The sequence below is a fragment of the Mixophyes fleayi genome, chromosome 2 (genome assembly GCF_038048845.1).
Source record: "Mixophyes fleayi isolate aMixFle1 chromosome 2, aMixFle1.hap1, whole genome shotgun sequence".
In the NCBI taxonomy this organism is placed as follows: domain Eukaryota; kingdom Metazoa; phylum Chordata; class Amphibia; order Anura; family Limnodynastidae; genus Mixophyes; species Mixophyes fleayi.
The window spans coordinates 52,844,258-52,871,618 of NC_134403.1; the positions used below are offsets into that span (position 1 = coordinate 52,844,258).

Genomic DNA, 27,361 nt, shown 5'->3' on the forward strand with positions numbered 1-27,361 from the left:
GATACAGCTCCTAGATTTATTTATTTTTACCGCATATTAAAACTCAAGTGAAAAGTATAAATCATGATTACGTACACTACTGAAAATCGTTTGATATGCATTTAGAGATTTATGCAATTTTCCAACTACGTGGGTACACCTTTGCCACATTGGAATGGAACGTTCAATTAGCATCCAGTATATCATCTTTAGTATTGTAATGAAGTTGCTTTTCATTGCACACGAGTGCAGGTTAGTGGGAACATCTGTGTGCTCCTGTGCGCAGCAGTTTCCTATTAAAATGTTAGCTTTCCATTGTCCACAGACTGTTCATCCAGCCACTTTGCACTCTGAAGAGCGGTACAACCTCTGGTAAACAAGCGTAACTCCTTCATGTGTAGTTGTTATAATCCCCTTTTACATTGATCAGCTATCATACATGCCAGCTGTCAATCTCCGTTGTGTCTGATTCAATATCAAGCAGAGAGGAACGATTTCTTAGTATACACAATTGGAGTAAGTTACGGTTAAAAATAGCGTATATATCCACCCACGTGTAGAGCCGTAACATCTCCGGATGCCTCCGTCTCTGCATTGTCAGCATATGTGCCTGAATTACAAGAAGTCCGTATCCTAACGGTTGTTTATGCGGGTCTGCATAAGCTTCAGTTGCTGAATCACGCCTTAACTAGACGTGGCTAACCTTAAAACACCCCCTTCCCTCCCTGTCCGTCTCTCCAAGCATGGGTGTCTGTAAGTGCCAGAATTGTAGAAGTATCCATTGGCACGTATGCATGCGCCCGCTGTCTGACCAGATGCGCCGCGCAAACTGGCGTACGTCACTCTTCATCAGCTCCATGATGTCTATAATTGGAATTTTTAGCTGCTGTTTCACTACAGCATATTCTAAATGACTGCATGGTTTACACACTTTGTCCTTTTATAAAAAAATTTACACCGTAGACACTTTGGCATTGTTTTGGGCATGTTATCTAATCAACCTTCTATATCTGTATTCATGATATGAGTGGTAAGAAGCATTTCTCTTTCACTCAAGTGCTGTATAAGAAATATATTTTAAGTTTGTTTATTGTCTCTCACACATTTGCCATATCTAGCGTCAGTGAATTTTGTTCTCCTCGACCCAGCTTCTCTGTGTCTGTTCCTTTAGACTCTGTAAATATCTGTACATATAAGGCTCTTCACTGTGGGCATACGTAAAAGTAAAAACAAAAGTATGTTGAAGCATAAACTGGCACAAATGAACATGAAAACAGTCCTAGGATGACTTATGTTCTAAGTGGTGCTGTAGCTCCGCTCTCCGAAGTGACAGGGCTGTATTTACTTACTAAGTAAAAGAATCTTTCCTCCAAGCAGAACCCTTCCTGTGCTAATTACCCTATGGGAGTTTTCTTGCATTTATTTTTTGGGTGGGGGGTGATTGTTATTTTTACAGTTACCATGTTTACACTGTTCTAAGTTGACTTGTAGTGTTTGATTACTGATCATTAGAGTGATCATGAAATTGGTATATACTAATTGTTTTACCTGTGACAAGTCCAACAGACTATATGAGGTTTTATACCTGTTCCTATTGAATGGTGGTTAATTTGAATTTTAACTTGTATATATTGTGAGTGACTGCTTTAAGAATAATGGTTATGGATTACAACCCTTGATCCTATATGGATAGGTTCATTCAGACTAACAAAATCCTAAACTGGTACTTTTTTGGAAGCTGTCATCTGGGCGTTTTATTATTTTTCCTGTTTCTTTGATATTCTCCCCTTTTCATTATTAATATTAATATGTTAATATACATCCTTTATGTATGCCTGGTAGCTGTAGAGTTTAATAGCTCTTTTTCAGTCCTTGTGAGGCCATACCTTGCTATTTAAAGTGTTCTACAATAGACTGCTCCTATTTTTCGGACATATTTCTATTTTAATAACCGGTTCTGAATAAATTTAATTGGGTATGAGAACTAAATAGTAAAATTTTTCATATTGTGAGGTGATCCACATATATAGGTGTGTTTTGTCTTCAATGGGACTCATGTATTCTTTCCACACTTTAAAATGCGTAAAAATGGAGGAGAGAGGCTGTATATTGAGCACACAACCTAAGCCTTTGGTTGCACCAACCTAAAACATAACCACTTGACCAGCTGTGAGAGAAAAACAGGGCATACATAGCATTTGTCAAATAGTCCTTTTCTCCTCTTTTGGTCCTTCTTTTTCCACCTCAGATGTCACATAGCGGGTGCAGCACAGTCCGTGTTTCGGGTTAGTCCGTTCACCAAGATCACTTATCAGCCATCTGTAAACCTACTGCTTGGCCTGTAACAAGGCATGTTATTGGCCGGTTAGGCATGCCGGTCTGCCGAGTTCTATTGTAATGAATAGGGAAGGGAGTGAATATGATACCCCAGACTGTTGTCTTTTCATACTGAAATAATACAGGCCAGCTGAAATTCCCAGCTCACAGGTGGATAGGTTAGATCAATTTTTGATATATGCAGAAAAATGTAATAAGAATAGTTTTTAAAAATCATACCATTACCATTTTAGGGATATACATGTAAGAAACATCAAAAAATGTATATACTGGGATTCTTTAAATCATTTTCTGACTGCAATGAATTATCAGATGTGAACGCTCACTCGCGCGCACACACAAAAAAAGAAAAAGTACTTTTGGTTTTGGGCCACATGGAAATGTTACGATTTCCTAAACATAATTATAAGCCTCCTGGTTTGCTCTTTACAAAGGAAACTATTTAGTTATTAAAATAAAACAATAGACTTCAAGACAGGAGCCCTAAGCTCCCTGTGTTATGTTCAAGTCATAACAGAGGCTGTCTGGGAAGCAACAGAACTGAAGGGAAATGTTCATTAGGTGATGTCATCCAAACAAATAGGATATTTCACCCACTCTGGGAGAAACTCTGTGAGATCTAGGAACGCCACTAATGAGCTGCATAGCTGTGTTTTTTTACTTTTTTATAAAAGCTCCAGTGTGTTTAATAGTACAAGTTTTATAGGAATTTTTTTTTAACCGTTTTATATATAACCGCGTTCAAATAAAGCAATATGACAGCAAGCCTGTTTTATGGATGGGAAAAGTACAAAGTGTACTTGGGAATGACTCTTCCATGTTTAAACGAATACTTGTATGTTTCACTTACAGAAACCTGCATATAAAAGGCTATTACTGAGCTTTATTATGGCATTCAGATTGGCTTTTGGCTCATTTACATTAATTTAATGAAACTATTGTGTATTATGCTTCATTAGAGGCCAGAATGATGATTGTCCACACAAAGAAATAGTGCCCCTTATAGTAGTTTGTACAGATATTTTAGCACTGTCATTAACTTTGCATTGGGCATACCATATGTGTACATATAGAAGCCCAATACAGAATAGTTAGGCATATCCCTGAGTGTGGGTATACTGGTATGTCTTCAAGGCCCAATATAATTAATTTCTATGCCAGGGGAAAAGATGTGTGCCTTGGGAGAGGGGATCCCAGGGGAGGGGACTGGGTGCCAAGGGAGAGGCACCCCAAGGGAGGGGACTGGGTGCCAAGGGAAAGGCACCCCAGGGGAGGGGACTGGGTGCCAAGGGAAAGGCACCCTGGGGGAGGGGACTGGGTGCCAAGGGAAAGGCACCCCGGGGGAGGGGACTGGGTGCCAAGGGAAAGGCACCCCGGGGGAGGGGACTGGGTGCCAAGGGAGAGGCACCCCAGGGGAGGGGACTGGGTGCCAAGGGAGAGGCACCCCGGGGGAGGGGACTGGGTGCCAAGGGAAAGGCACCCCGGGGGAGGGGACTGGGTGCCAAGGGAAAGGCACCCCGGGGGAGGGGACTGGGTGCCAAGGGAAAGGCACCCCGGGGGAGGGGACTGGGTGCCAAGGGAAAGGCACCCCGGGGGAGGGGACTGGGGGCCAAGGGAACGGCATCCCGGCGGAGGGGACTGGGGGCCAAGGGAACGGCACCCCGGGGGAGGGGACTGGGTGCCAAGGGAACGGCATCCAGGGGGAGGGGACTGGGTGCCAAGGGAAAGGCACCCCGGGGGAGGGGACTGGGTGCCAAGGGAACGGCATCCAGGGGGAGGGGACTGGGGGCCAAGGGAACGGCATCCCGGCGGAGGGGACTGGGGGCCAAGGGAACGGCAACCCGGCGGAGGGGACTGGGGGCCAAGGTAACGGCAACCCGGCGGAGGGGACTGGGGGCCAGGAGAAGGTGGGTTGTTGAGATAGAGGAGAGGATTACAGGGGTCCCAGGGTTGTGGGGAGGATAAAATAAATGCAGTATCAAAGAATCTGACTACCTTTGTAATTTTCCACTGTCTGTTATTTTCTCATTTATTTCCCCTTGTTTCCCTGTCTCTCCCCCCACCTGTCTCATTTTCTCTCCTTATGATGGATCTGTTTCATCTCCTCCTTTCAATCCCTCCCTGAGCGAGCAGCAGATCAGCTCAGGGACTTCACCACGCTGGTTCCTGCTACTTATAAATGCAGCAGCAAGGGAAGTAGCGCTGTGCAGTTACTGGGATGATAGTCCCTTCCAAGCTTCATTAAGGAATCCGAATTTGGGCTTTTTCAGTTTCAACAAAAACATTTCAGGAAAGAATACAGTGAGTGTTTATCGTGGTTTTTATGTTTTATTAAAACTGGAATCCATAGCTTTAATTTATTCTTTCATACCATATACTGTGTTTAAAAAAATACTACACTGTAGTGTCCTATTCCAGAAACTTATAGTATAGTTGTTAATAAAAATAATGTAAAAAATCACACACGCTTTCCAAAAAAAGAGGTGCCCGGCTTACAATGTAATATAAAGTCCAGCCCATGCACGTTGGGAAGCCAGCAGACTCCAATCCATAGGGTAACCGTAGCAAAGATTTATCCCAGCCACAAACTTTAGCCCAAATGCCGTTTCTGTGCTCTGAAGGGCTGTCATGACATTTTCTTTTCTCCAAGCCATTAGTCTTATAGAAGTAGAAAGGAATTGTAGTCATTTTATGTTACAAGGAAGAGCCTGCAGCGATTGAAACTTCTACCCTGGGCCTAGGCCTATGTTGCCTTGCCACAAATCCATACCTGTTAACATTAATAGAAGTCGCGATAACACTAAACTGTAGTGCTGGACAGCTCTTCATTCTAAATCACTTGCGGTCATCATGCTGCTCCATTGGAGATCCGCGCAATCATTTTTCAGGTAAGTCTATTAATATTTACATTGGTTTTTAATACATTCGTTTTCTGTTTGTAGGTCTTGTGGTTGTCTTAATTGTGGTAATCGTGTTAATGATTACCACCGTATCAGAGTTGCTCCAACTCCCTGTAGAAACTTTATCCTGGTGACAGTTCGGAGACTGGCACTGTGTATCATACACCTAGATTTAAATGGATTAGTATATCTGGAGATAATCTCTACTACAAGATTTAGCATAAATTACCCAGAGCAGTGTATGACAGGTCTCAGAAACTATCTGACCTCTGAATGGTGAAGCAGTGTAAAAAGTCATGTAAGTGTTTTCATTCCAAAAGTAGATTCACATTTGATTAAACTCTGAAATGCTGAAAACAAAGTACAGTAATGGGGAATAAAGATGTCATCGACATAAAGAAGACGTAGTGAAATTGTCCTTGTTGCAAGTAGCTTACGGTATAATTCACAATGTACACAGGTGACAATTTAATGCATATATCAACTTTTACCATGATGGCCAAAGTGCAGAGCAGGGGAACATAGGCTTATTTGTTGCTTCTTACACAGTGGTGCCCAAAGAGGCATTTAAAGGTTATTAAAGGTGTATCCAACTCACACTCAAAATAGCATCATTGCCCATTAAATATTAATAGTATTAAAAATGTATTCCCAGTCTTCTCTCCTCCGCGGAAAGGGGTGGGTGGTGGGGAATGTATGGTGCTGGACTTTTTTCCGTACCTGGTGGGAATGCCCTCTTATTGTTCCTATTTTGGGGACCATCATTCAAGGACTCCATCAGATAGCGGATTTCCGAGCATCTGCTGACCTTGCTGTACCACTCTTAAACAAACTAATTTTCTCACTTACTAAGCATGGAGACAAACACATAAGCAATGTAGATAATATTCTAATCACTAGGGAATGGAAGAAATGGGCCTCCCCAAATCAGGAGTCCTTGTTAAATCATACATGGTGTGTCCTTATCTACTTAGTGATAGAGTATCTGCTATCCAGAAAACTTGGACCCTTTGGTACCAATACCATGATTCCTTGCTCCCGGGCACGATCTGAGCACTAGTCTCTGCCAAATCCTCTCCTCTCCCCCCTATGTCCACACTTATTCGTCTTATCTCGTCCCATCCCCCCATCTTCCCCATTTCCCTCAATCCCATGCTCAATTAAAATGTACAAAAATGTTCGATAGTTGTGTGGATGAAAAGTAATCGAGGGGCAGTATCTATTTTCACTACTCCTCGGCTTTTAGTATTTCACTATTAATGTTGTTAAACTTTTAGTTTATTTGACGTTTGTTACTATGTTTTATTCAATTGCAACTGTTTTCTCATTTTTGTTTATTGTACTAACCTACTTGTTGATATCTGTAAATAGAGATTTAATAAAAAAAAATTAATATTATCATCCCATGTACCAGAACAAGCAATTTCTACAAATAGAGGCTTATAACTTGTCAACAGCACCTTTTGGTCAGTGCACTTACCATGGTATAAGCCGTGTCAGAGGCCCTGTATTATTATAATCTCATGCCAATGATGGCAGCAGATTTAGCCATTGGAGAGTAGGTCATTGTGAGGACACCGGGTTGGAACCGAAGTTCACTAGATACCCAGTCCTCTAGGTTCACAGGTCACACAGCTAAGGAGATAGGAGAGAGCTGATAATCCCTTTTATGAAACAAAGTGCACACACTTTGTAAAATACAACAGTGCTCCCCAAGGAGAAACGTGTGTCCCCACCAAAATTAACAAGTGTCAGACAATCACCAGTGCAAGTAAATTCCCTAACAAAGTCCCCAGCAGGTTTCATCTCCAGCAGAGTCGTAGTAGGCACAAAGTCCCAGCAATAACAGTCCACAGAGGATAGTCCAGGTGGGCCAGGGGTTCTGGTCTGTAGGTAGGTCCGTGTACCTTGAGGATCCCGGCTGCTCGGCAACTCTTCACCAGATTGGTGTGACCCTGGGTTTTAGTCCTGCACAGCTTCTCTGGTTCGATCTGCCAGGGATTAGTTAGTGATATTACCATTTTCAAATCCTTGCTCTCTCTAAGGTCTCAAACAACAACCCTCTCCCCTCCCTGGGAATTCCTTTTTTGTCCCTTCCCAAAAGACACCCAATCCTGACCTCCTCTCTTGGTCAACCCCCTGCTAATTGTCGCCTTGTGATTGGTGGTGTGAAGAGTTTGGGTGGTAACAGGTAGAGGTAGAGCATGACATCAGTAGTCTCCCACCTGCGGTGTTCGTGCCATCCAGTCTGGGTTGAAGAGGGGCTGAAACAATAGTTAGCAAACAGGCAGTGTCCACCTCCTGATTTTAGATGGTTCTGACTCTCCTGTTTTTAACCCCTTCGACTGTTTTTTTTTTTGATGTCACAGGGTCCACAGCTATATTACACTTCTTGTGAGCTGCTCCACCCCCCCTCCGTCTCTGGACGCCACAACAATAACAGGCCTGGCCACTGAGCAGAATTTAATAAGAGTGGGGGCCGCGGTTGTTCAATTGACCCACTGATGACAGACCGGGCTGGAACGATATTCCCAATATAAGGTCCGGGTCTGTCAGTCATCCTCTTCTGAATGGCAGTGGTCACAGGCAGTGGATCCCTGTCTTTATAATAGTTGGGATAGAAGAGTTGTAATTTGTAGTTAATAATAACTGAAAAAAATGAACAGTTTTGGTGATCCTCCTCTTTCTTATCCTGGAGATTCATAATTGTGCTTCACCTGAGTTGATACTTATTGGCTAGCTGTGTAAACTAAGTACTTAAATGTTGGTTTTCACAGCATGTCTTTTTTGACCATATAATCACCATTTAAACCAGTAAAATTACTTGTTTCCCCGGCAGATGTTCACTGTGTACTTTTCCTTTTGGGTGTGTGGTTTCTCACCAACCCTTGGCAAGATGTGAGTACTGAGCGTGCTTTGTTGTGTGTAACTGCTGCCTTGGATGAAATCACCGTCCTCCATTCACACACACACACACACACGCCATTGAGGTCTGTTAGCAGTTTAGCTTAGTACTGCTTTTATTTTATATAAGGAGTCCACTTCTGAAATGTAATGGCACTCCTTATGGTCACCAGATTAGTCTAGAAGCAGGATTACTAATAATCCTTTTTGCGAAAATAATGTATAGTGCGTGAATTTGATCAGATTGGTGCACTTGGCAGTTTCTGGTTGTGTGAATGAAGTGTGGTGTATAGTGTATTAGTGTCATCTCCAATACACAGGAGAGAGACACATTTTGTGAGTTACGGGTGTTTCATGTGTCGATGTTGTGAATATTATAGACTGCGCTTCAGTGAATATGGTCACCGCTGTTTGTGTGTATGCAAAGAGTACACTTTAAAACAGTAAAAGAATGTATTTTATGGGGGGTATTTTAGTTGACTATGAGGTGCCACCGAGCAGTGTCTCGATGTCTGACTTCGCATATTACCGGCCAATGTACAAAATATGTAATAGGGAGGAGGTAAATGTAAAATAACATTTTGCTTATTTTAAATAACTTTTATTCTAAAACTGTACCCTGAGCATTAACCGCCATGCAAAAGCTGGAAGTCTGTTTGTTCGCGGCTTGTTTAACTGGAAAAACACGTCTGCAGAAAGTTCAGATTAGAATAATTATCTCTTGTGAATACGATTGACGTCTAGGCCATGATTGTGCACTCTCTTGTGAAGGCTTTTATAAATGAAAAGGTTGACCTGTCTTTTTATATATTAGTAATTTGCTTACACAGCAGCTATCTTTCAGGCTGACCAAAACAGGGTTTAAGCATTTTAAAGAAGTACTGGTCTGCGAGTGAGGGCAGCGTTGTTGATTTGTTTAGACCAGGTTTCTAGTGTACTTTTCACCTCATTCAAACTGCTTATTAAACGTATAACTGATCAGTGTATATTATATTTACTGTGCTTTTCAGCTGTGTAGTTTGTTAAACATTTACCTTTAAAAATACCAGCTTGAAGTTAGCTATCTTCTGGGCAGCTATAAATATTCATGAGTATTAATGTCCGTATGTACTAGCGGAGGCAAGCTCACTGTGCTCCTGGGAAACGTTCCGTGACCTCATCAAGCTGCCAGCTTTCAGCACATTGGCTCTGAGTCATCATGGGATTAGTGTCACAGGAATTTCGGCTCACACCAACAGCTAATTTATATAATAATCTTTAATACGATTGTTATATATGTTAATCACTGTACACTGCATTTGGTTTTGTCCTCGGGCTGTATACTATTGTTAGATTTCTTAAAACTACACAACAGGTGAAGCTTTAAAGTGCTCATAAATGGGCAAATTGCCTTTTAAGAAAACCACCAAGCGTCTGGTTCTTTGTCAGAAGCGTTGGAAAATCTAAGTGACGTGGCTTTTCTGAGCACAGGTGAAATTGCTGGATCTAATGGCATAGTTGGACGACTTTGAGATGTGGTTATCGTCTGACTGGATTTGCTGCCTTTCCTGATTAACGTCTTATTTATGCCGATCAGATAATGATAATTGTGATTGGCACTCTTTTATAGTTTTGGTGGCTAATATCAAAGCTTCAGATCTCCTTGGTGGTGCAGTATTCTTCTCACTGGATGATTTACAATGCTGAGTGGTACGCTGACAGCCACACAACACATGAACGGCTCCATGACCCATGACAACACGGGCTGTGGCTCATAGGGCCATTTGGGACCTGCGTGATTGAATGCCGTCAGCGTGTTTGAATTCTTCCGGACCCCCAACGTTTACAGTAACAGCTAAAAAGCCCTGTTACAGACCCCCCCCCCAATAAATGGTTGACTCTGTGCTTGCTTAAATATATACCGGTGAAGATATTCAAAGCTTGTAATTCACTGTGACCGTTATACTGGTGGAGGCAGTCATATTGTGGGCTGGGCCAAAATACTGCCCATCAGCCCCACTAGGAGCTAGCAACATCCATAAAAGGGCTTCATTCTGATGGATATTGGTTCCCCCTTGAAGGTGCCTGCCTCTGCCATAGATGATAGGGCTACATAAAAAGCAATGAGACTAACAAACTAATATCTGCATGGAACGTGCTCGGCTATGGGCCCTTAAGAGGAACATGCAGAGTATTGGTAGTATTAGCAGGTACAAAGCAGGTAGCAATCTCAGCTGCTGCATATACAGCGATGTATGCTCTCACCGTTTATCATATATCGGCTAATCTCTTGGTTCTCCTAGTATTTTACTATGTTTCTTTATCATTTTCCTATTGGGTGGTAAGTTGTGATGGTTGAAATGTGTCCTTGTTTATCATAGACTGCATTGCTTAGTGTAATGTTCTTGGAGAGAACTCCGAGTGTCTGATATCTGACAGCAGTGCACGTACCATGGATAAATATAGACCCTGTGCAAGTTGTAGGTGTGATCACAGTCAGGCTAAAAATGACCCCTTTCATACCTCTGCTTAAAAACAGTGGGCGTTCTGTAACACATAACCACACAGACCTTCATGGGGACTTTGTCCACCTTGAACATCAGTCTTTAAAAAAACTTGATGATCAGGCGTAAGAACCTAGGATTATGCTGCAAGAACTTTGCTTAAGTCTACCCAGAACTCTGGAGTTCTAATAATTACTGGACTTCTAACCTCAAGCTTATGGAGACCACTGCGATTTGTTGGGGTCGAGCAAGCGTGATAAACTTTATAAAGGGACTTGGTAGGTGAAAAGTATTTGTCAACATCTATAATATACTTAATATCTTTAGTACAAGCTAGAATGTTTCATTTTATATATCTATATTACTGTTATAATAATACTATATAGTCTAAAAATACTTTTGTATGATTTTTAAATTGTACTTTATGCATGTTTTGGGTGACTGCGCACATTTTAATTTCACTGTCCATAAATGTGAATTTTTAATCCTCTTAAAATGATTCGGGAGAATTAGTATCAAAATCCTATAAAAAGCTGATTTGCAACAACTTTTCCAAGCTTAATACTTTGACTTTGCATTAATACTTTGACTATCCTGTAGAGTGCAACACATTGTTTAACTAATATCACCAAAATAAAATGATTCTTTTAATTACTACCTATTTTTTTAACTACTTCGTCCACCGTACCCTGTAACTTGTGCACGCCTACAATTTTTATCCATATTCATATCATTACTTTTATTAAACTCTGGTCCTTACTAAATTTCTGTGCGGACTATGCAGTTTAATAAAAATACTAAATGATTGTGAGCATAAATAGAACTCTGAAGGTAGAATTTATTGGTGTGTGTGTGTGTATGTATATATAGTGTAGTATATTTTATGGTTTGAATTATTTGCTATTCTTTATATCTTCACCTATGTCCTGTGTAACAAAGCTAATCTATAATATTAGTATTTTGCATGATCAATGTAATCTGTCAGTTAAGACTTGAAATGATGAATGAATGTTATTATGGGTACATGTGTAGAGTGTAGCTATTGATTTATGACACTGAAACTCCTTTGACCTGATAAACATTTTGGTTTAGTTTTTGCATAAGTTTTTGTGCAGATAAATGTGGTGAGGATGTATCTGGGTTTGAGCTATAGAAGTAGCAGACAGTAGGCCGTCCTCGGGTGGATTACCTGCCCCACGTCCAAACAGGTAACTTTCAACTGTAGGACTCTTGCTAACCTGGCCACACACTGATAGTCCAGATGATATTGGACAGTAGACCATGTTACAGTGTCTGCACCCTCAAACGACCGTAATTCCAGATAATGATCCAATTACAATCAATAGGGTCATTTCCAGGTATATTGAGTGTAGTCGGAAGAGGACAGCTGACTGCTTTGTGTGCTGTAGTCTTCTGACCGCACTTACAGACCGCAGCAAAAATAGAGTGTGGTTCAGAGAGGTTGTGAGGCCAAATGTGAACTGTGATCCTATTGCTTGACTCTGGGGTTGAGTGTCCCATCTGGCCACCTTTTCGCTTTTTATATCATTTTTTTAACATCAAAATTAATATTGACCCATGATTAAGTAGTGTTGATGTTTGTTAGTAATTTTAAGAATCTAGATAAAGGTGACTGACTCAATGCTTGTTATAATGACTATGGTTGTAGCTGTAGGCCAGGGAACAGAATTGGAATCCTTAGCAGTCCCATCCATCTGTGGTGCAAATATCGACTTGCAGAAACCTTGATGCCTACAGCAACCCGAGCTGTGCAACCTGCGCCCATCTGTTTGTTTCTTGGAGTTGCATTACTAACTGTTGGTCACCTTGCAAAAAATAACAAATAACTGAAAATGGTTTTGGATGGCCTACTTCTAGAATACCACTTAAGCCCTATGATCGTCTTCATTTTAAATTGACTAGCATACATTTTTAGTGAGGCTCTACCTGGCTTATATTTGTGCATTAAGTATGCTATACTATTTAGATTGATTTTAGCTTGAGCTGACTCTTTTATTTTACAGTTTTCAGCCTCTTGAATTGAACATTTTTACAAAGTACCCACAGGTGGCGCTGTTGCTGCAAACCATTGACTTGTCATGATTGCAAGATTTATGAAGACTCGCACAGAGCCCAGTGTTTAATACCCTTAAAGACTAACTACATGTACAGAGAGTGCTATGTCCAGAAAGATTTATTTATTTTTGCTGCCTGCTTTGTAGACACAGTTGTATACTGTGCAGAGTGGCATCAAAAATGAACATACCTGCCTGGACAGTAGCTTTATATAAATGTAGACGTCCCCTTTAATTATAGTTGAGATTGGGAATATTCACTTACATTTTTTTTTTCTTATCGTGCTGCTGCAATTTTGTATTAAGAAATGAAGTGACAGGTGAACAATTCTTTATGGAGCTGACTCCAGGATGTTGCATTGAAACAGCTGGCACCAAGTGCTGTGCCAGACAGGACCTTCACTTTTCCACAAGGTGCTGGCTGTTGCTTCCATAGAACACTGAGCTTGTTCTGGCTGCTGGCCTGAGAATCTAAGTTATGGAATTTCATGCATGGAAAATCAGTGCTGGTATTTGTTTTCTTTTATGCTGCTTGAAATGAAATGCAGGAAAGTGACCCAGCCAGTGTTTTAGCTAAGCTGGGTACAAGACGTTCTTCTCTGCAGAATATTCGTTTTGGTGACCCAGTGTTTATTGGGGCCCAGAAGTTTATATATAGGGGATTTTTTTTTTTTTTTTTTTTTTTTTATATTGCTGAAAACTAATTTGTTTATCATATTTCAACATTGTACTTATATCAAGCGATGTGTATATAGAGAAACAATATACATATAGGCAGGTGTTTTAAAGAGGACCAGTCACCTGCACACAGTGGAAGTAGTCATTTTCTATGTTAAAAGCAATATTTAGTCTATAGGGAGCTAGAGATATCAATGTAACATGAGGCTCCTTGCTTCATACCTCACTAGTGAATTAATAGGCTAAATATTGTGATTTATTGATGTCACTAGTTCTAATGAATTAATAGGCTAAATATTGTGATTTAATGATATCACTAGTTCTAGTGAATTAATAGGCTAAATATTGTGATTTAGTGATATCACTAGTTCTAGTGAATTAATAGGCTAAATATTGTGATTTAATGATATCACTAGTTCTAGTGAATTAATAGGCTAAATATTGTGATTTAGTGATATCACTAGTTCTAGTGAAGTAATAGGCTAAATATTGTGATTTAGTGATGTCACTAGTTCTAGTAAATGGGCTAAATAGTGCTTCAGCCCACAAAATATCTCCACTGTGTGTCCACCTTTTTAAGTGTGTGAAAGAAAACGTGAACAAATGGAAAGGGTACATTGTCTTGGAATAGAGATAGTGGAGTACTCAAAGATAGGGTGTGGGCCTAATGTATAATTGCAGTACCCTAGATCAAACTCTTTCGCCTGCTACGGGAGAGTCCAAGGACTTTGATAAATTTATTGGACATGCAGAGGTGTTGGGTACAATACATTTTCGGGGTATGCCCCAGGACCAGCGACACAAGGTATTTTCTTAAACCTAACAAGATTCTGAACCTTTGCAGTATCCGCAGTTTTCCTCTTTGACATAATCTAAGACGTCAGGGGAAGGCTTCACATTGTCTCAGACTTTTTACCCCAAAGTGTCTTCTTTTGGTTGGGTGCTTTCAGAGATTCAATCAGGCCTCCTCTAAAGTTGATTGGTTCTACAGCTTAATAAAATGTTGAACGTAACCCCTTCACTGTTTTTATATCATGTTGCTATAAGACGTTGTGAAATTTTACCCTTCTTGCTTATTGAAGCAAATTCATGCTGAGTCTTTCCAAGAATTGTTGATAATTCTCCAACAAAACTCTTTTTAACTTTCCCACTGTCAGCTGTCCACCTGCTGCTGTTCTGGACGGTGGTGCAGTGTTTGAAGCAACAGATTAAATGTGTTTGAGAAACTTCTTATCTCAGTCTCCTGGACGAAACCATGTTCCAATGCAAGTGGTGCAAATTAGTATTCTGTTTTGCACATAAGTTAAATACTGACTGTTTTTTCATGTAACACACAAATATCAACTTTAAATTTAAGTGTACAAATAAGCTATCAAGTATTTGTGTGCTACATGAAAAAACAGTCAGTATTTAACTTATGTGGGAGATAAGAAGTTTCTCAAGTTAAGATCCTTAATGAATCAGGCCCCTGGATTGTAAGGATGTAGTCCCATCGATGATATGGTACTTACAGTTTTCCTGTGTTAAGTAACCTTTACATGGTGTGTGACAAGACCATCTGCGTTCATATTGGATAAATAAAGGCAGCATCTTGTGCTGGCAGTTTTGAAGCTGACATAAAAGGAATGGCGCAGTGTTTGAGCTACAGAATCGGCAATATGACGGGTGGTGAACATTTTCTCTAGTGCGCAACGTTTTGCTTTGTTTTGTCTTTTTTCTTTTTTTTTTTTTTTTTTTTTTTCTGCCAGTAAAAAAAATAAATTTAAAAGCGATTTACAAAACAAAAGTAATGAATTGCAGCTGCAAGATCACCAGCGTGATGAGAGCTTATTGAGGCTTGTGTAAACAAGTACTGTTCAACTATAACAAGTTTCCACTTTCTAATACTGCTCATGTCTGCCTAGGTTATTGTATAACCAGAAGCCAGGCTGATGTGTCATCCTTTAAATGGTGATGTATTCTTCTGGCAGTCAACACCTGGTTTTCCACAGGGCCATTTTTAAATGAACTGTTGCCCTATATAAGCTTTTATTTTGTGTCTCTTCTCCTGTGTATTCATTCTGGGGGTCTTTCCTTTATTTATCTGCCAACAAAGCGCCACTCGCGTGGACTTTTGTTATATGGATGCGAGTGTGTGCTGTGTGGTGCACACACTCGTCATCTTGGCCAGTAATGGGTAATGTCTGTTGGGTAAGTAATGGGTAGACATGGAAGGGGCTGGTGGTATAGGTGAGTGGAAGCAGCAGGGATGATCGGATGGATAAGTGAGGCTGTGTTGCAGTTTGGACTAACACTGACTCTGACCCCAATGGCGCCTTAAATATTTTCTAGTGAGCAACATGTGCTCTTAAGTGACCGTATTTGTTTATTGATATTTTAATGCTGCTATTTGTTGCTTTTGTTGATGTAATTGCGAAACATCCTTCAGTCTCACAACATATCTACTGCTAAGACAGAGTTATTTAGTTTATTGATTCCAGGTACAAGTTACCAGAACCCGAATAGATTATTACGGACTGTTATTACAACTGAGGGTTTGTCATTCCAGTGACTCCTCTCTCTTTAGGTGCAACTGTTTTGCCAGTAAATTAATTATTGATCTTAATATTCCATGTTTACAGCAATAATTTATGGGAAAACACACCACATACTGCCCTATGGGACATCCACACAGGTGTACTAGTTGGTTATTAGAACCTCAAAAGCATTGTTCATAAATCGAACTTCTGTTCTTATCGACGATCATCATTATTTATTTATATAGCGCCACTAATTCCGCAGCGCTGTACAGAGAACTCATTCACATCAGTCCCTGACCCATTGGAGCTTACAGTCTAAATTCCCTAACATACACAGACAGACAGAGAGGAAGAGACTAGGGTCAATTTGTTAGCAGCCAATTAACCTACTAGTATGTTTTTGGAGTGTGGGAGGAAACCGGAGCACCCGGAGGAAACCCACGCAAACACGGAGAACATACAAACTCTACACAGATAAGGCCATGGTCGAGAATCAAACTCATGGATCATACTAATGTGTATAGTGAATGCAATGTCACTTATTACAATTAAAAGGCTCCCATAATGACCCCCAGTGCCTCAGAATGTTCTGTGTAAAAAAAAAAGCAAAAATTTACTCTTTGGGGGAGATTAAATTCTGAGTGAAGTGCCAAATCGTGTGTTATATGCACCAAATGACAGGGGAACAATTCGGTCCCGGGACCCGCGATGCTCATAGCACATGGAGATTACGCTAATTTTTGCTCGCACCAGATCATGATTGATCTGGCAGACTACCTTCAATGTCAGACATACACTATATGAATGGACAAAAGTATTCAGGCACTTGACCATTACACCAACAGGGACTGTAATTACATTGTATTCAAAGGCATAGACTTCAATATTCAGTTGGTCCTCCTTTTTCAGTGATAGCAGCTTCCGTTCTTCTTGGAAGGCTTTCCACAAGACGTAGGAGTGTTTCTGTGGGTAAATGTGCCCATTCATTTTGTAGAGCGTTTGAGGTCAGGCATTGATGTTGGACGAGAGAGCCTGGCTCGTAATCTCTGTTTTAGTTTATCCTAAAGGTGTTCGATGGGGTTGAAGCCAGGGCTCTGTGCGGGCCTGTCAAGTTCTTACACATCAAATTTATCAAACCTTGTCTTTGTGCACCGGGGTACAGTCATGTTGGAATAGAAAAGAGCCTCCCCCAAAATGTTGCCACAAAGTTGGAAGCATAGCATTGTCCAAAATGACTTGGTATGCTGAAGCATTAAGATTGCCTTTCACTGGAGATAAGGGGCCTAGTCCAAACTTCACAGTTGACATTAAAGCAGTCAGGCAGGCAACATTCTGCCGGCAACCGCCAAACTCGCCCATCTGACTGCAAACAGAGAAGCGTGATTCGTCACTTCACAGAACACGTTTCAGTGTGCTTTACACCAGTCCATCCAACGCTTGACATTGGTCTTGGTAATGTGAGGTTTGCATGCAGCTACTCGGCCATGGAAACTCATTCCATTAAGCCCTTTCTGAACAGTTTTTGTGCTTACATTAATGCCAGTGGAATTTCAGAACTCTTCAGCTATGAAATCAACAGAGCGTTGGCGACTTCTACGCACCATGCGCCTTAGCAGTAATTGAACCCGCTCTGTGATTTTACGTGGCCTTCCGCTTCGTGGCTGAGTTCCCGTTGTTCTTAAAAGCTTCTATTTTCTAATATCATTTACAGTTGACCGTGGAATATCCAGCAGGGATGAAATTTTTTTTGAACCGTCTTATTGCAAAGATGGCATCCTACGACACTTGAAGTCATTGAGCTCTTCAGAACGACCCATTTTGTATCACAAATGTTTGCAAATGGAGACTGCATGGCTAGCTGCTTGATTTTATACACCTCTGGCAACAGGCATGATTGAAACACCTCAGTTCAATAATTAACAGGTGTGGCCAAATACTTTTGTCTATATAGTGTACATCCAGTACAACAGGAAATTTGAAGTTCATTCTGTGAAATCCATGCCATTATTGTAACATTTGCTCTGGTGACTTTGTGTTCTTAAATCCTCCTGGAAGTCTGTAGTACTTGAGTCTTGGTGGGGAAAAATGTAATGAAAGTGAGGGGTGTGGTTTGCATAATTATTAGCTTACTATATATCTGTAGGGCATGATGGAAAATGTAGTGCATGTTTAAAGCTAAAATTAATGCGATGTATAATCCTATGCAGGATGGATACCGTTGTGTTATGGAGAATGTTTGAGCCACAGACAGACAATATTCAGAGCCAGAATATTGGTGTAAACACACTGTTCTATAGATTATCACTTCAAAGAGAGGCATGGAAAAGAAAGCAGAACATTTTACAATTAATTGAGCGTTGGTGAATTGGTTTGTTATGAAGCTGCTCTGGTCGTTAAACACAGAAAAAACAGAGTTGTGAACAGATTTTTAAAGATCATAGTATATAAGTAAAAACATAGTATAGCTTTCTTAAAGAAGAATTTCACTCAACACTGAAAATTCCGTTTTGGATGGCATTCATTATGTTATACTGTAATACAGAACGACATTTGCTTTGAGAACATCATTGCGCCTCAATCCTGCAGGTCCATCAAGGTCCTCGGTGCTGATCTCCTCTGTCCTACTACTGCGTCCCTGTTTCAAAGAAGTAGCTGAGTTGTCCATGTCCCCCCTCCACCAACTTTCCAGCAATTTAATAAGAAATTCTTTGGAATTCTCGGGGGAGGAACATAGTAGGAGACAGGAGTGCATTGCTGGAGCCCTCGGGGGGACGCCTGGATAAGGGGGAGAGAGGGAAAGGCTGGAGGCATTCTGACTTATCGTATACCTAACTGAACTCTACCTAAATCTTTTGTCCAATGGAGTCTGGTTTTTTTTTTACATTCCCAATTTCCCTCCCATTCCAAAGCAACCTTACCTGTTTCTAATGTACTTTTATCTTTATTTCTCAGTACCTGTAACGTTAAGTTACACTGTTTGTACAGTAATAAACTGGGCCACCTATAAGAAATAGTTCCAGTATTCAGCTTGTTGTGTTTCGGTAAATATCACATGTGTAAAAGAACATAGTTCTCAGGAATGTGTTGACACCAGTGTACATATGACATTAAAGTGACTGTCGTTTCAAAAGCTTTACACGTTATTGTACGTTTAGTGCTTACTGTGTGTTCTGTTTGTATTTTAGCTTCTCCAGTGGGTAACGGATACATCAAGCCACAAGTACAGCCAGTATCCAGCGCACAGAGAGAGAAAGGACCACCGACCATGTTGCCCATCAACATTGACCCAGAAAGCAAACCAGGAGAATACATTCTCAAGAGCTTGTTCGCAAATTTTACAACACAAGCGGAACGCAAGATTCGTATCATAATGGCGGAACCCCTGGTGAGTAGGATGGAACACAAATTATATTAAAGTTTTTAGTTCTGTATAATCCCTTTTCTGTTTATACTGCATCATATTCTGAAGTGCCGTAGAAAAGTAGGTGCACGGGAGGAGACTGCTGCAAGTACCTGCATCCAGCAGCTAATCTGTAGATGGGGACAAATGACATATTTAAATGTCCTAAAAGATGTAACATTTAAATAGTGTCTACATTATATCAATATGCTTGTGCTGTAAACACACACCAAATAATAACTTATAGTCCCAAATGAGAATTGAAGAACATCTAGTGGAAGAGAGGAACATGGAGGCAACATATAGCAATCTGTAGATTGTTCCATATTTAAAGTTTTAAGTTTACTGGTGTTTAAAACATATTTGTGGGCAGCTACATGTACCATTAGTCAGAATGTACAATTGTGAGTGTTGGTTTTGCACAAACACTTGTGAAGTGCACCAGTAATCTTTTAACATAACATCTCAGTTCACCCAAATACCTTTTTACTATATAATGTGTGGGATGTTTATACCTTTCATGTGTTTTATGTTGTTTATGCCCTTCACACAATATACTGTACACAAATAAAGACAAAACAAACATCTACTATAAGCAACAGATTCAGCAGTGCGGTATCTGAAAAATAAAAGACCTAATGATTCAACAGCAGAGTGGATAATTTTATGTTCACATAACCACAGGAAGTTATGGATTTGTGTGATATTCGCTGAACTACATAAGAAAAGCACATTTAGATTTTTACTCTCTATAGTGTGTTAAGTCATTTATTGGCCTGTAAATGGCTGTAATGCTTTTTAGACCATGTATTATTTTCAGTTCTTAAATTATAGAAGTGGCTCTGTAATTTCAGCAGTATAATGGGTAATTTAATAAAACTTATATAATAGCATTAGAGGAGACATGCTAGAGTAGCTTTTAGTATGCGCTGAGTTCGCGTCTCTCCGTGTCTTATGCGTATGTTCATTTTTCATTCTTCATACCTTTTGTTTCCGTTCGTGGAATTACTGCCCAGCATCAGTCTATTGTCATTAGATTTTTACATTTCGCCAAAACACATTACTCAGCACTGTACTGTTTTAGTTGGTGAATTGCCTGTTCAGTTTTTTCTAGATATATTTATACTTGGATGGGTTTATACCACTCACCTCACACACATCTGTTCTTCCTTTAGTATTCATTACACAGTAGCTGCTTATAACTGGTCCATTGCATTCATCCATGGTAACATTCCTCTACATATTGGCTTCAAATATAAAAATAATTTTGTCCTAAACATATTTCTAAGAATTGCGAGCATGGCTATGTTATCCTATGGTGGAAGAGATCATTGCTGAAGCAGGCAGATTACAGAATGTTTGGCCCTCCAACATAACGCATTAAGGGACGTTTATAAAAACGATTCCGCTGACAACTGTGTAGAAAGAGACGTGATGACCATTGTAAATATTGCTCAATTTTTCTAAGCTGTGCTAGCGAGAATGGCAGAACCTACCTGGCCTTTTCTACATCATTACCTGCACAGCAGTTTCCCACTGTATTCAGCAGTAGAGAAATGTAGCTCGTTAAACTGTTAAAAGTTCTAATGAAACTACTGTTCGATGTATGTAAAACTGCTTAGGTTGGTAAGGAGAATTTGTATCCTATACGAAACTGACACCCAAAGAGATATGATGCATAGTTTAATGACGGGTCGGTTCAGATGTCAATAATAACTGTATATACATTTACAAGTTAATCCGTGCATGATACTCATGCATTCTAGTCAAATCAAGCTACTTAAGGTGTTAAAAAGGTTTTTGTCATCTTCATCGCCACACACACACACACACGCCGCTAGGCTTTTATATATTAGATAATGCTAAGAATTTAGTAGGTCAGTGTAGTATATAACTCCGCCCAGCAGGTGGCGCTGCAGCTTGAGCACTCTGTCACCCGGTAGTGTTTTACACACACACACACACACACACACACACACACACACACACACACACACACACACTAACACAGCATGTGTGTTCATGAGGTAAAATGACCTCACGAAAATGAGTTTGAGCCCTCAACTCGTAAATTTAGCCTTTACTACCCCTCCCACGGGGGGAAGGGGGGATGATGGAAGTTAACTGACTTCACTATTATAATTTTTTTGCCAAATAATATCAGTATACCAAATTTCAGGTCAATTGGATGAGCCCTTTCTGAGAAAATAGTTTTTTCCACACACACTAATATATAAAAGCCTAGCGGCGTGTGTTAGATACTATGGCTGAGCTGGAGGTCTTTTGGATTTTGCACTTAAGCCTGTTGCTATAAAAGGAAAAATAGTGGATACAATGGATGGCGCAATTGTTTTTTTTTTTTCCCATATACATATATTACATGCAATTTTCCACAATACTATACACAGGTGGAGTAAACTGTAATTACATGTCAGTAGCGTGGTCAATGCAGTCCAAATTTGTTTATTCTTCTACGTTATCCTTGACTATGTTTGGTCATTTTACAAATCATGTTCTATAGTTTCAAGCTACAGAACCCCCAAAATGTCCTTTTGATAGAAAATAATATAACAAGGGTTAGCTTGAACTCCTTAATTAAAATGCAGATTTCTCCCTTAAACTGTATCTGTAATTTCAGATTAAAAATGAGTATCGTTTACTTTCTAATCAATAGTGGACAGAAGAATGTTGCTGGTAGTGATGTTGTATGCTTGGACCTAAAGGGGATCTGTCATTAAAAACGAAGTGTTTTTAGAAAGCCTTTTTAATAACCACGATATTATAAATATGTCTACTTTCCAAAACCAAAATATAGAATAAACATACCTCCCAACAGTGTCCTGGTGCAAATTGTTATGGGGAGCACAGTCAAGGGGACATGATCACACCCAAGCCTCCTGGGCTGTGCCCAGCGCTTCCAAAATGCTCGGCCACCCCAACCACCCCTCATCTTTCCTACAAAAACTCTGTATTGCATCATACACCAGGGTAGGTAAGTGGGACGTATCGCCCAGCAGTTGGGATAGAAGGACATTCTCCCCATATTGGCATAGTTGGGAGTTGATGATGACGATGATAATGTTGTTGGAGATTTGTAAGGCTCCGCAGCGTTATGGTATATAGATATAATAATCCCATTTAAAGCATGTATGTGCCTCAGGCCTCATACCTGCTGGTATGAATTACATATGTGTTACTGGCAGTTTTAGCATTTTTACTAGCTTTCAATGGAACAATATATCTTGTGGCATTCACTTGTGTTTATCGCACAAGTGGGGAAACCTATATCCTCAAACTGAACAAAAAAAAAATTAAATCTAGTAATTTAGGGTTTTTACCTTACAGTTTCAAAGCAGATGAACTCCAGCGGGTATAAGATTTAGAGCACAGAAATATAATACGCACTCCTGTGGAATCTTAAGTTTACATAATCATGACCCCAAAGCTGCCTCCTGTTGAGCACACACCTCCTTTCCAACACTCGTGTGACCAGGACAGTCTCCATCAGTAAAAGAGTCTGCTGTGTAATAATGCTTCTATTAGAATTGATGCATAGTATATACACCTATGACAAAGCTCTATAAACGTTATTACCCATGAGCACTGAAGATGAGCTTTACAGTTATCTGTAGGAAATTGCTGCATTTGATAAACGGGCATATGGGTTACGATGGATGAAATATCATCATCATTTATTTATATAGCACCACTGATTCCGCAGCGCTGTACAGAGAGCTCTCTCACATCAGTCCCTGCCTCATTGGAGCTTACAGTCTAAATTCCCTAACACACACACACACACACACACACACACACAGACTAGGGTCAATTTTGATAGCAGCCAATTAACTTACTAGTATGTATTTGGAGTGTGGGAGGAAACCCACGCAAACACGGGGAGAACATACAAACACACAGATAAGGCCATGGTCGGGAATTGAACTCATGACCCCAACGCTGTGAGGCAGAAGTGCTAACCACTTAGCCACCGTGCTAATATAATAATTAATAATAAAGAAAAATAGACCATACAATGGAAAAAGCAAGAGTTACATCTTTTAATCGTAAGCCTTGCATGTTGTAAGACTTCAATTGGTTAGTGAGCTCCCTCTAGGATACATAGTTGTACTCTAAGGCGGTGACCAGGTGGCAATCCTGTCCCGTGAAAATAAATGAAGCTTGCAGGTCATAGATTCCCACAAACTGATGTTTATTCTAACGCCACCAAGGAAGCGCTAGTGACAGAATAGTACATAAAGGCCACATGCTCAGTAATGTTTGGGAAAGGAATAAAATGAAAACCTTCATAATAAGAACCTCTGTCTTGGTAGAGGCTGCTCTCTGCAATGAATGCTCTTTGAAATAAGCTGAAATGGGATACATCTATATATGCTAATTGCATAGCTGACAGGATCCAGCCTCTGATTGGGAGCTTGGATGGTCTGTGTGGTGGATTCAGAAGTAAAATGTTAAGAAATATCTTTTCTCAGATGCAGCTTAATGCAAGTAATTATTTAAGCAATGAATCATGCATAAAGAAGGGTCTCCTACGTTTTCCTTAACATCCAGGGATCAGTAATACAATTTAATTAAATTCCTCTAACCAAAAAGGCCACTGGTAAAGGGCATGACAATTAAGAGTCTCCCCTGGAATTATATTGAAGAGTTGTGTTTGCTGCCATTTGAAAATATACTCAACTACTGTCTGCTATCTAGATTTAAGTTTCAAGGTAGAAATAACAGTGCTCTCAGCTGCCACAGATTGAGTATTAGGGCACGTTTAGAAAAACTAGTGTAAATGAAATTTTGGTGTTTCCAAATTGCCAAGTCAGCTGTTTTAAAGCCAATATCTGGTTGTTATGGGCAATACCAGTGTTTTACATATCTGTAGACGCTATAATTCACATTGTTTATGGGAAGATCTTTAAAAGCTTTGCAAACTATTATTGTTTATGTGTAAGGGGCCACAGTGCTTCGCAGTGCCGGGAAGAAAACGGTGCAAGCATAATATAGTGATATACAAGGCAAACAAAATAAGTGTTTATGTCAAAACAAGAGTGGAGAAGGCTCTGCTCATGACCGCTTACAATCTAATGGGAAAAGACCAGAGCTGAGACAAGAGAAGTGAGTGTAAATCAGAATGGACTATGTGACTGCAGCAAAGCTGAGTGAGCCTCTGATCATTCGTGGTCGGGAAATCCAGAAGTGGGTAATGGTACGGGAGACGTCTTGTACACCGGAGTGAGAGGTGGTTATCAGAGAGGACGTGCAGCAGCTCTAAGTGGGCATGTGGAAGAGTATTTTGAGATGGGGTTTGAGGTTTGAGGGTGTGTATTTGCAGAGTGCTGCTGTGGTGTGAAGCAGTGAGGAGGGGACGGAGAGATGCGTCTTGCTGCAGCACTTAGGATGGATTGAAGTGGGGAAAAACGGGTGAGGGGTGTAACTAGATATGATAGTGTCCTTGCGCTATCGCCCCCCCCTCCCCCCCACCCCTCCCCTACACACACAGACACACACACACATATTGGTGGAAGGAGATGCTGCCTCATCAGTGGCGCATCGCTGGGGTGATGTCGTCGTCCCATGGTGGGGACATGCCCTAGTCCTCTACAAGAGCAAGACCATTCTCCAGCCATGTGCTGCCTTCATCTACCTGTTCTTGTAGTAACTTGCAATGCTGCTGGTATCTTAAGCTCAGTTGTTGCTTGGCTAGAGCCTGGAATGTTGGGTCCTATTTGGAAGAAGTGATGGTTATTATTCACCTCCTGGAAGATTTAGTAGTGAGTGAACACTCACCCCAACCAGCCGCCATTAATTAGTTGTTTTTTGTTTTTGTTTAATAATTTGGCCTCCTTCTGCCCAATATGACCCAGAATCTAATTGATATCATTCCCATTTAATAAATATACATACTTTTCCCCATACAGCCCTGACATTAAATTAATAGCACCAATGTTAATCAGTCCTCCTTCCTCCTAACCAACCTGACATTAAATTAAACTAATAATGTTACCATTTAATAAATAAGCCTCCTTACCCCCAACCAGATATGACATTAGATTAATAGCATATCTGTGCATTATGTAGATCAATTTTTCCCTCACCAACCCTTACATTAAATGAACAACATTCCAATTTAATAAACACACATTCCTATCCCACCCCACTTCCTCCAGCCCTGACATTAAATTAATGACTGCGCTTGTAGAGGACTAGGCATTTAATAAAAAGGCCTGTTTCCCTACAATCCCCAAAATCAAATTCATAGCTTACATATTTCCTTCACATTTCATAGGGATTATTATTGCTAATAAAGACCTCCTCATCTTTTGAATATATTACAGATTTATTTTTTATAGTTATCTTTAATTTCTTATTATGTTTTAGTATTTATGTGGCATATATTTATGACCCACCAAGAAAATCCCCTATTTTCTCCATCCTTTTCTCACTCCTCCCCCTCTTCAGCCCCCTCTCTACCAAGTTATCTACAGGCCTTATTATGGTCCTGGTGAGGGGAATGTCAGGAGGAGATAGGCTGCGGGAGATGAGAGAAAGAAGAAGAGTTATTGTTTTCTTGGGTAAGAAGGGGGTTGGGGGGTATATAACTATATTTTAAACGTTGAGGTGATAGGACTGCAAGAGAGACTGGATGAAAGGAGTAATACAGAGGGTTGAGTCCAGGGTGACACCAAGGCAAGCCAGTTAGGGAGATTTAGAAAAGGTGGTGACTCTGGGAGGAGGGAGAAATGGCAAGATCTGTTTTGGACATGCATTGGTATATCTGTATGGAAATAACACACAGCCAGTTGATCAAACTAAATAGTAGAGAAAGGGAGACGTCCAGGGGAGGATATGGGTGTCATCAGGGTAGATGTGGTACTGGAGGCTGAATAAGAACATTAGTAGAGGTGTGCAGTGAGAAGAGCGGATTGGCTGAGAACAGAGCCTTTTATAACCCTAACAGATTGTTGGGGTGATAGCGGAAGGGGGGATTTACCAGTGCTGAAGATACTGATGGAGCACTTGGATTGGTAGGAAGTGAACCAAGAGAGAACAGCGTCACAAAGATCAGTGGAGTGAAGTGTGTGCAAGAAAAGATGGTCAACTGTGTTGAAAGCAGCAGAGAAGTCCAGGAGGATGAGCCTGAAGAAGTGGACCTTAGGGGTAAATGTATCTTCCATCTTGTCAACTTGCAGATTTCTGTCGATTTTGGAGCTGAAATTTTAAATGGCAATCAAATTAAAGCCTCTCCCAGTCTTTAATTAAAGTTTTAAATCATGCTGGCAAAATCACTAAAAATTAGCGACTTGGCAAGACCATAGATTGATGCATTTATTTTACCCCTTATTATTTTCGGTGAGTAGATTATAGGTCACAAGAGCGGTTTCAGAGAGAATAGGGTTGCAAGGGCAGACTGTTGGGTGAGAAGATGAAAAGAGCAGGGACCATGTCCTTGGTTAGAGGGTGGATTGGGGGGAGTACAGGATGAGTTGGGTTGGTGTGCAGCATGAGGACACGTTCTGTTGACTGGTGAAGATTTTGTCTTGTAAAGTAATGTGAAATGGGCAGACTACATGGACCAAACCGTTCTTATCTGCCATCAAATTCTATGTTTCTGTGAAACATCATGGCCTGTGATTCTCAGGGAATTTTCTGGCCTGCTATGAGAGTCGGGTGTAAAGAATTCAAGACTCTTAGAAACCAGACTGCCTTTATCATGTGTCTGAACTGGTCTTATTTGACCATGATGAGGACTTTATGGGGCACTACAGGAGGAAGGAAGGCTCCCATAGGAATGAGAGCATCCATCCTACACACTTTGTCCAAATTCTGGCCACAAATTAAGTTTAGGCTGTTGAGGGGGTACAAAAAGATCTTTAGTTTGAAAGATTTTGAACTTCCAAGTCTGAATTGATTGAAAAGTGAGGCAAAAGGTTTAAGACTGGATGTACCAACTCATCTGAGTTATGAACAAGGAAAACCAGAACAAGGAAAACCAGGCTAATTTATCTTTCACTGGTACCTGTGAAAATTTAACCCTCTCTGCAAAATAAAAATATCAATATTTTAATATCTACAAATG

General features: G+C 40.5%; 1 protein-coding gene across 10 annotated transcripts in view; it reads left to right on the forward strand.

The window, feature by feature from the left end:
- FRY (FRY microtubule binding protein) overlaps positions 1-27,361 on the forward strand; it is a 310,594-nt gene that overhangs the window by 143,577 nt on the left and 139,656 nt on the right. For 8 of the 10 annotated variants that reach the window (XM_075198969.1, XM_075198964.1, XM_075198963.1 and 5 more), the window contains one exon: positions 19,061-19,260. In XM_075198969.1, coding sequence (XP_075055070.1) covers positions 19,141-19,260 — 120 coding nt within the window. In that variant the 5' untranslated portion in view covers positions 19,061-19,140. Of the gene's footprint in view, positions 1-10,790; positions 10,882-19,060; positions 19,261-27,361 lie in introns of those variants that run through there. The other 2 variants (XM_075198970.1, XM_075198972.1) reach the window with 1 other exon arrangement.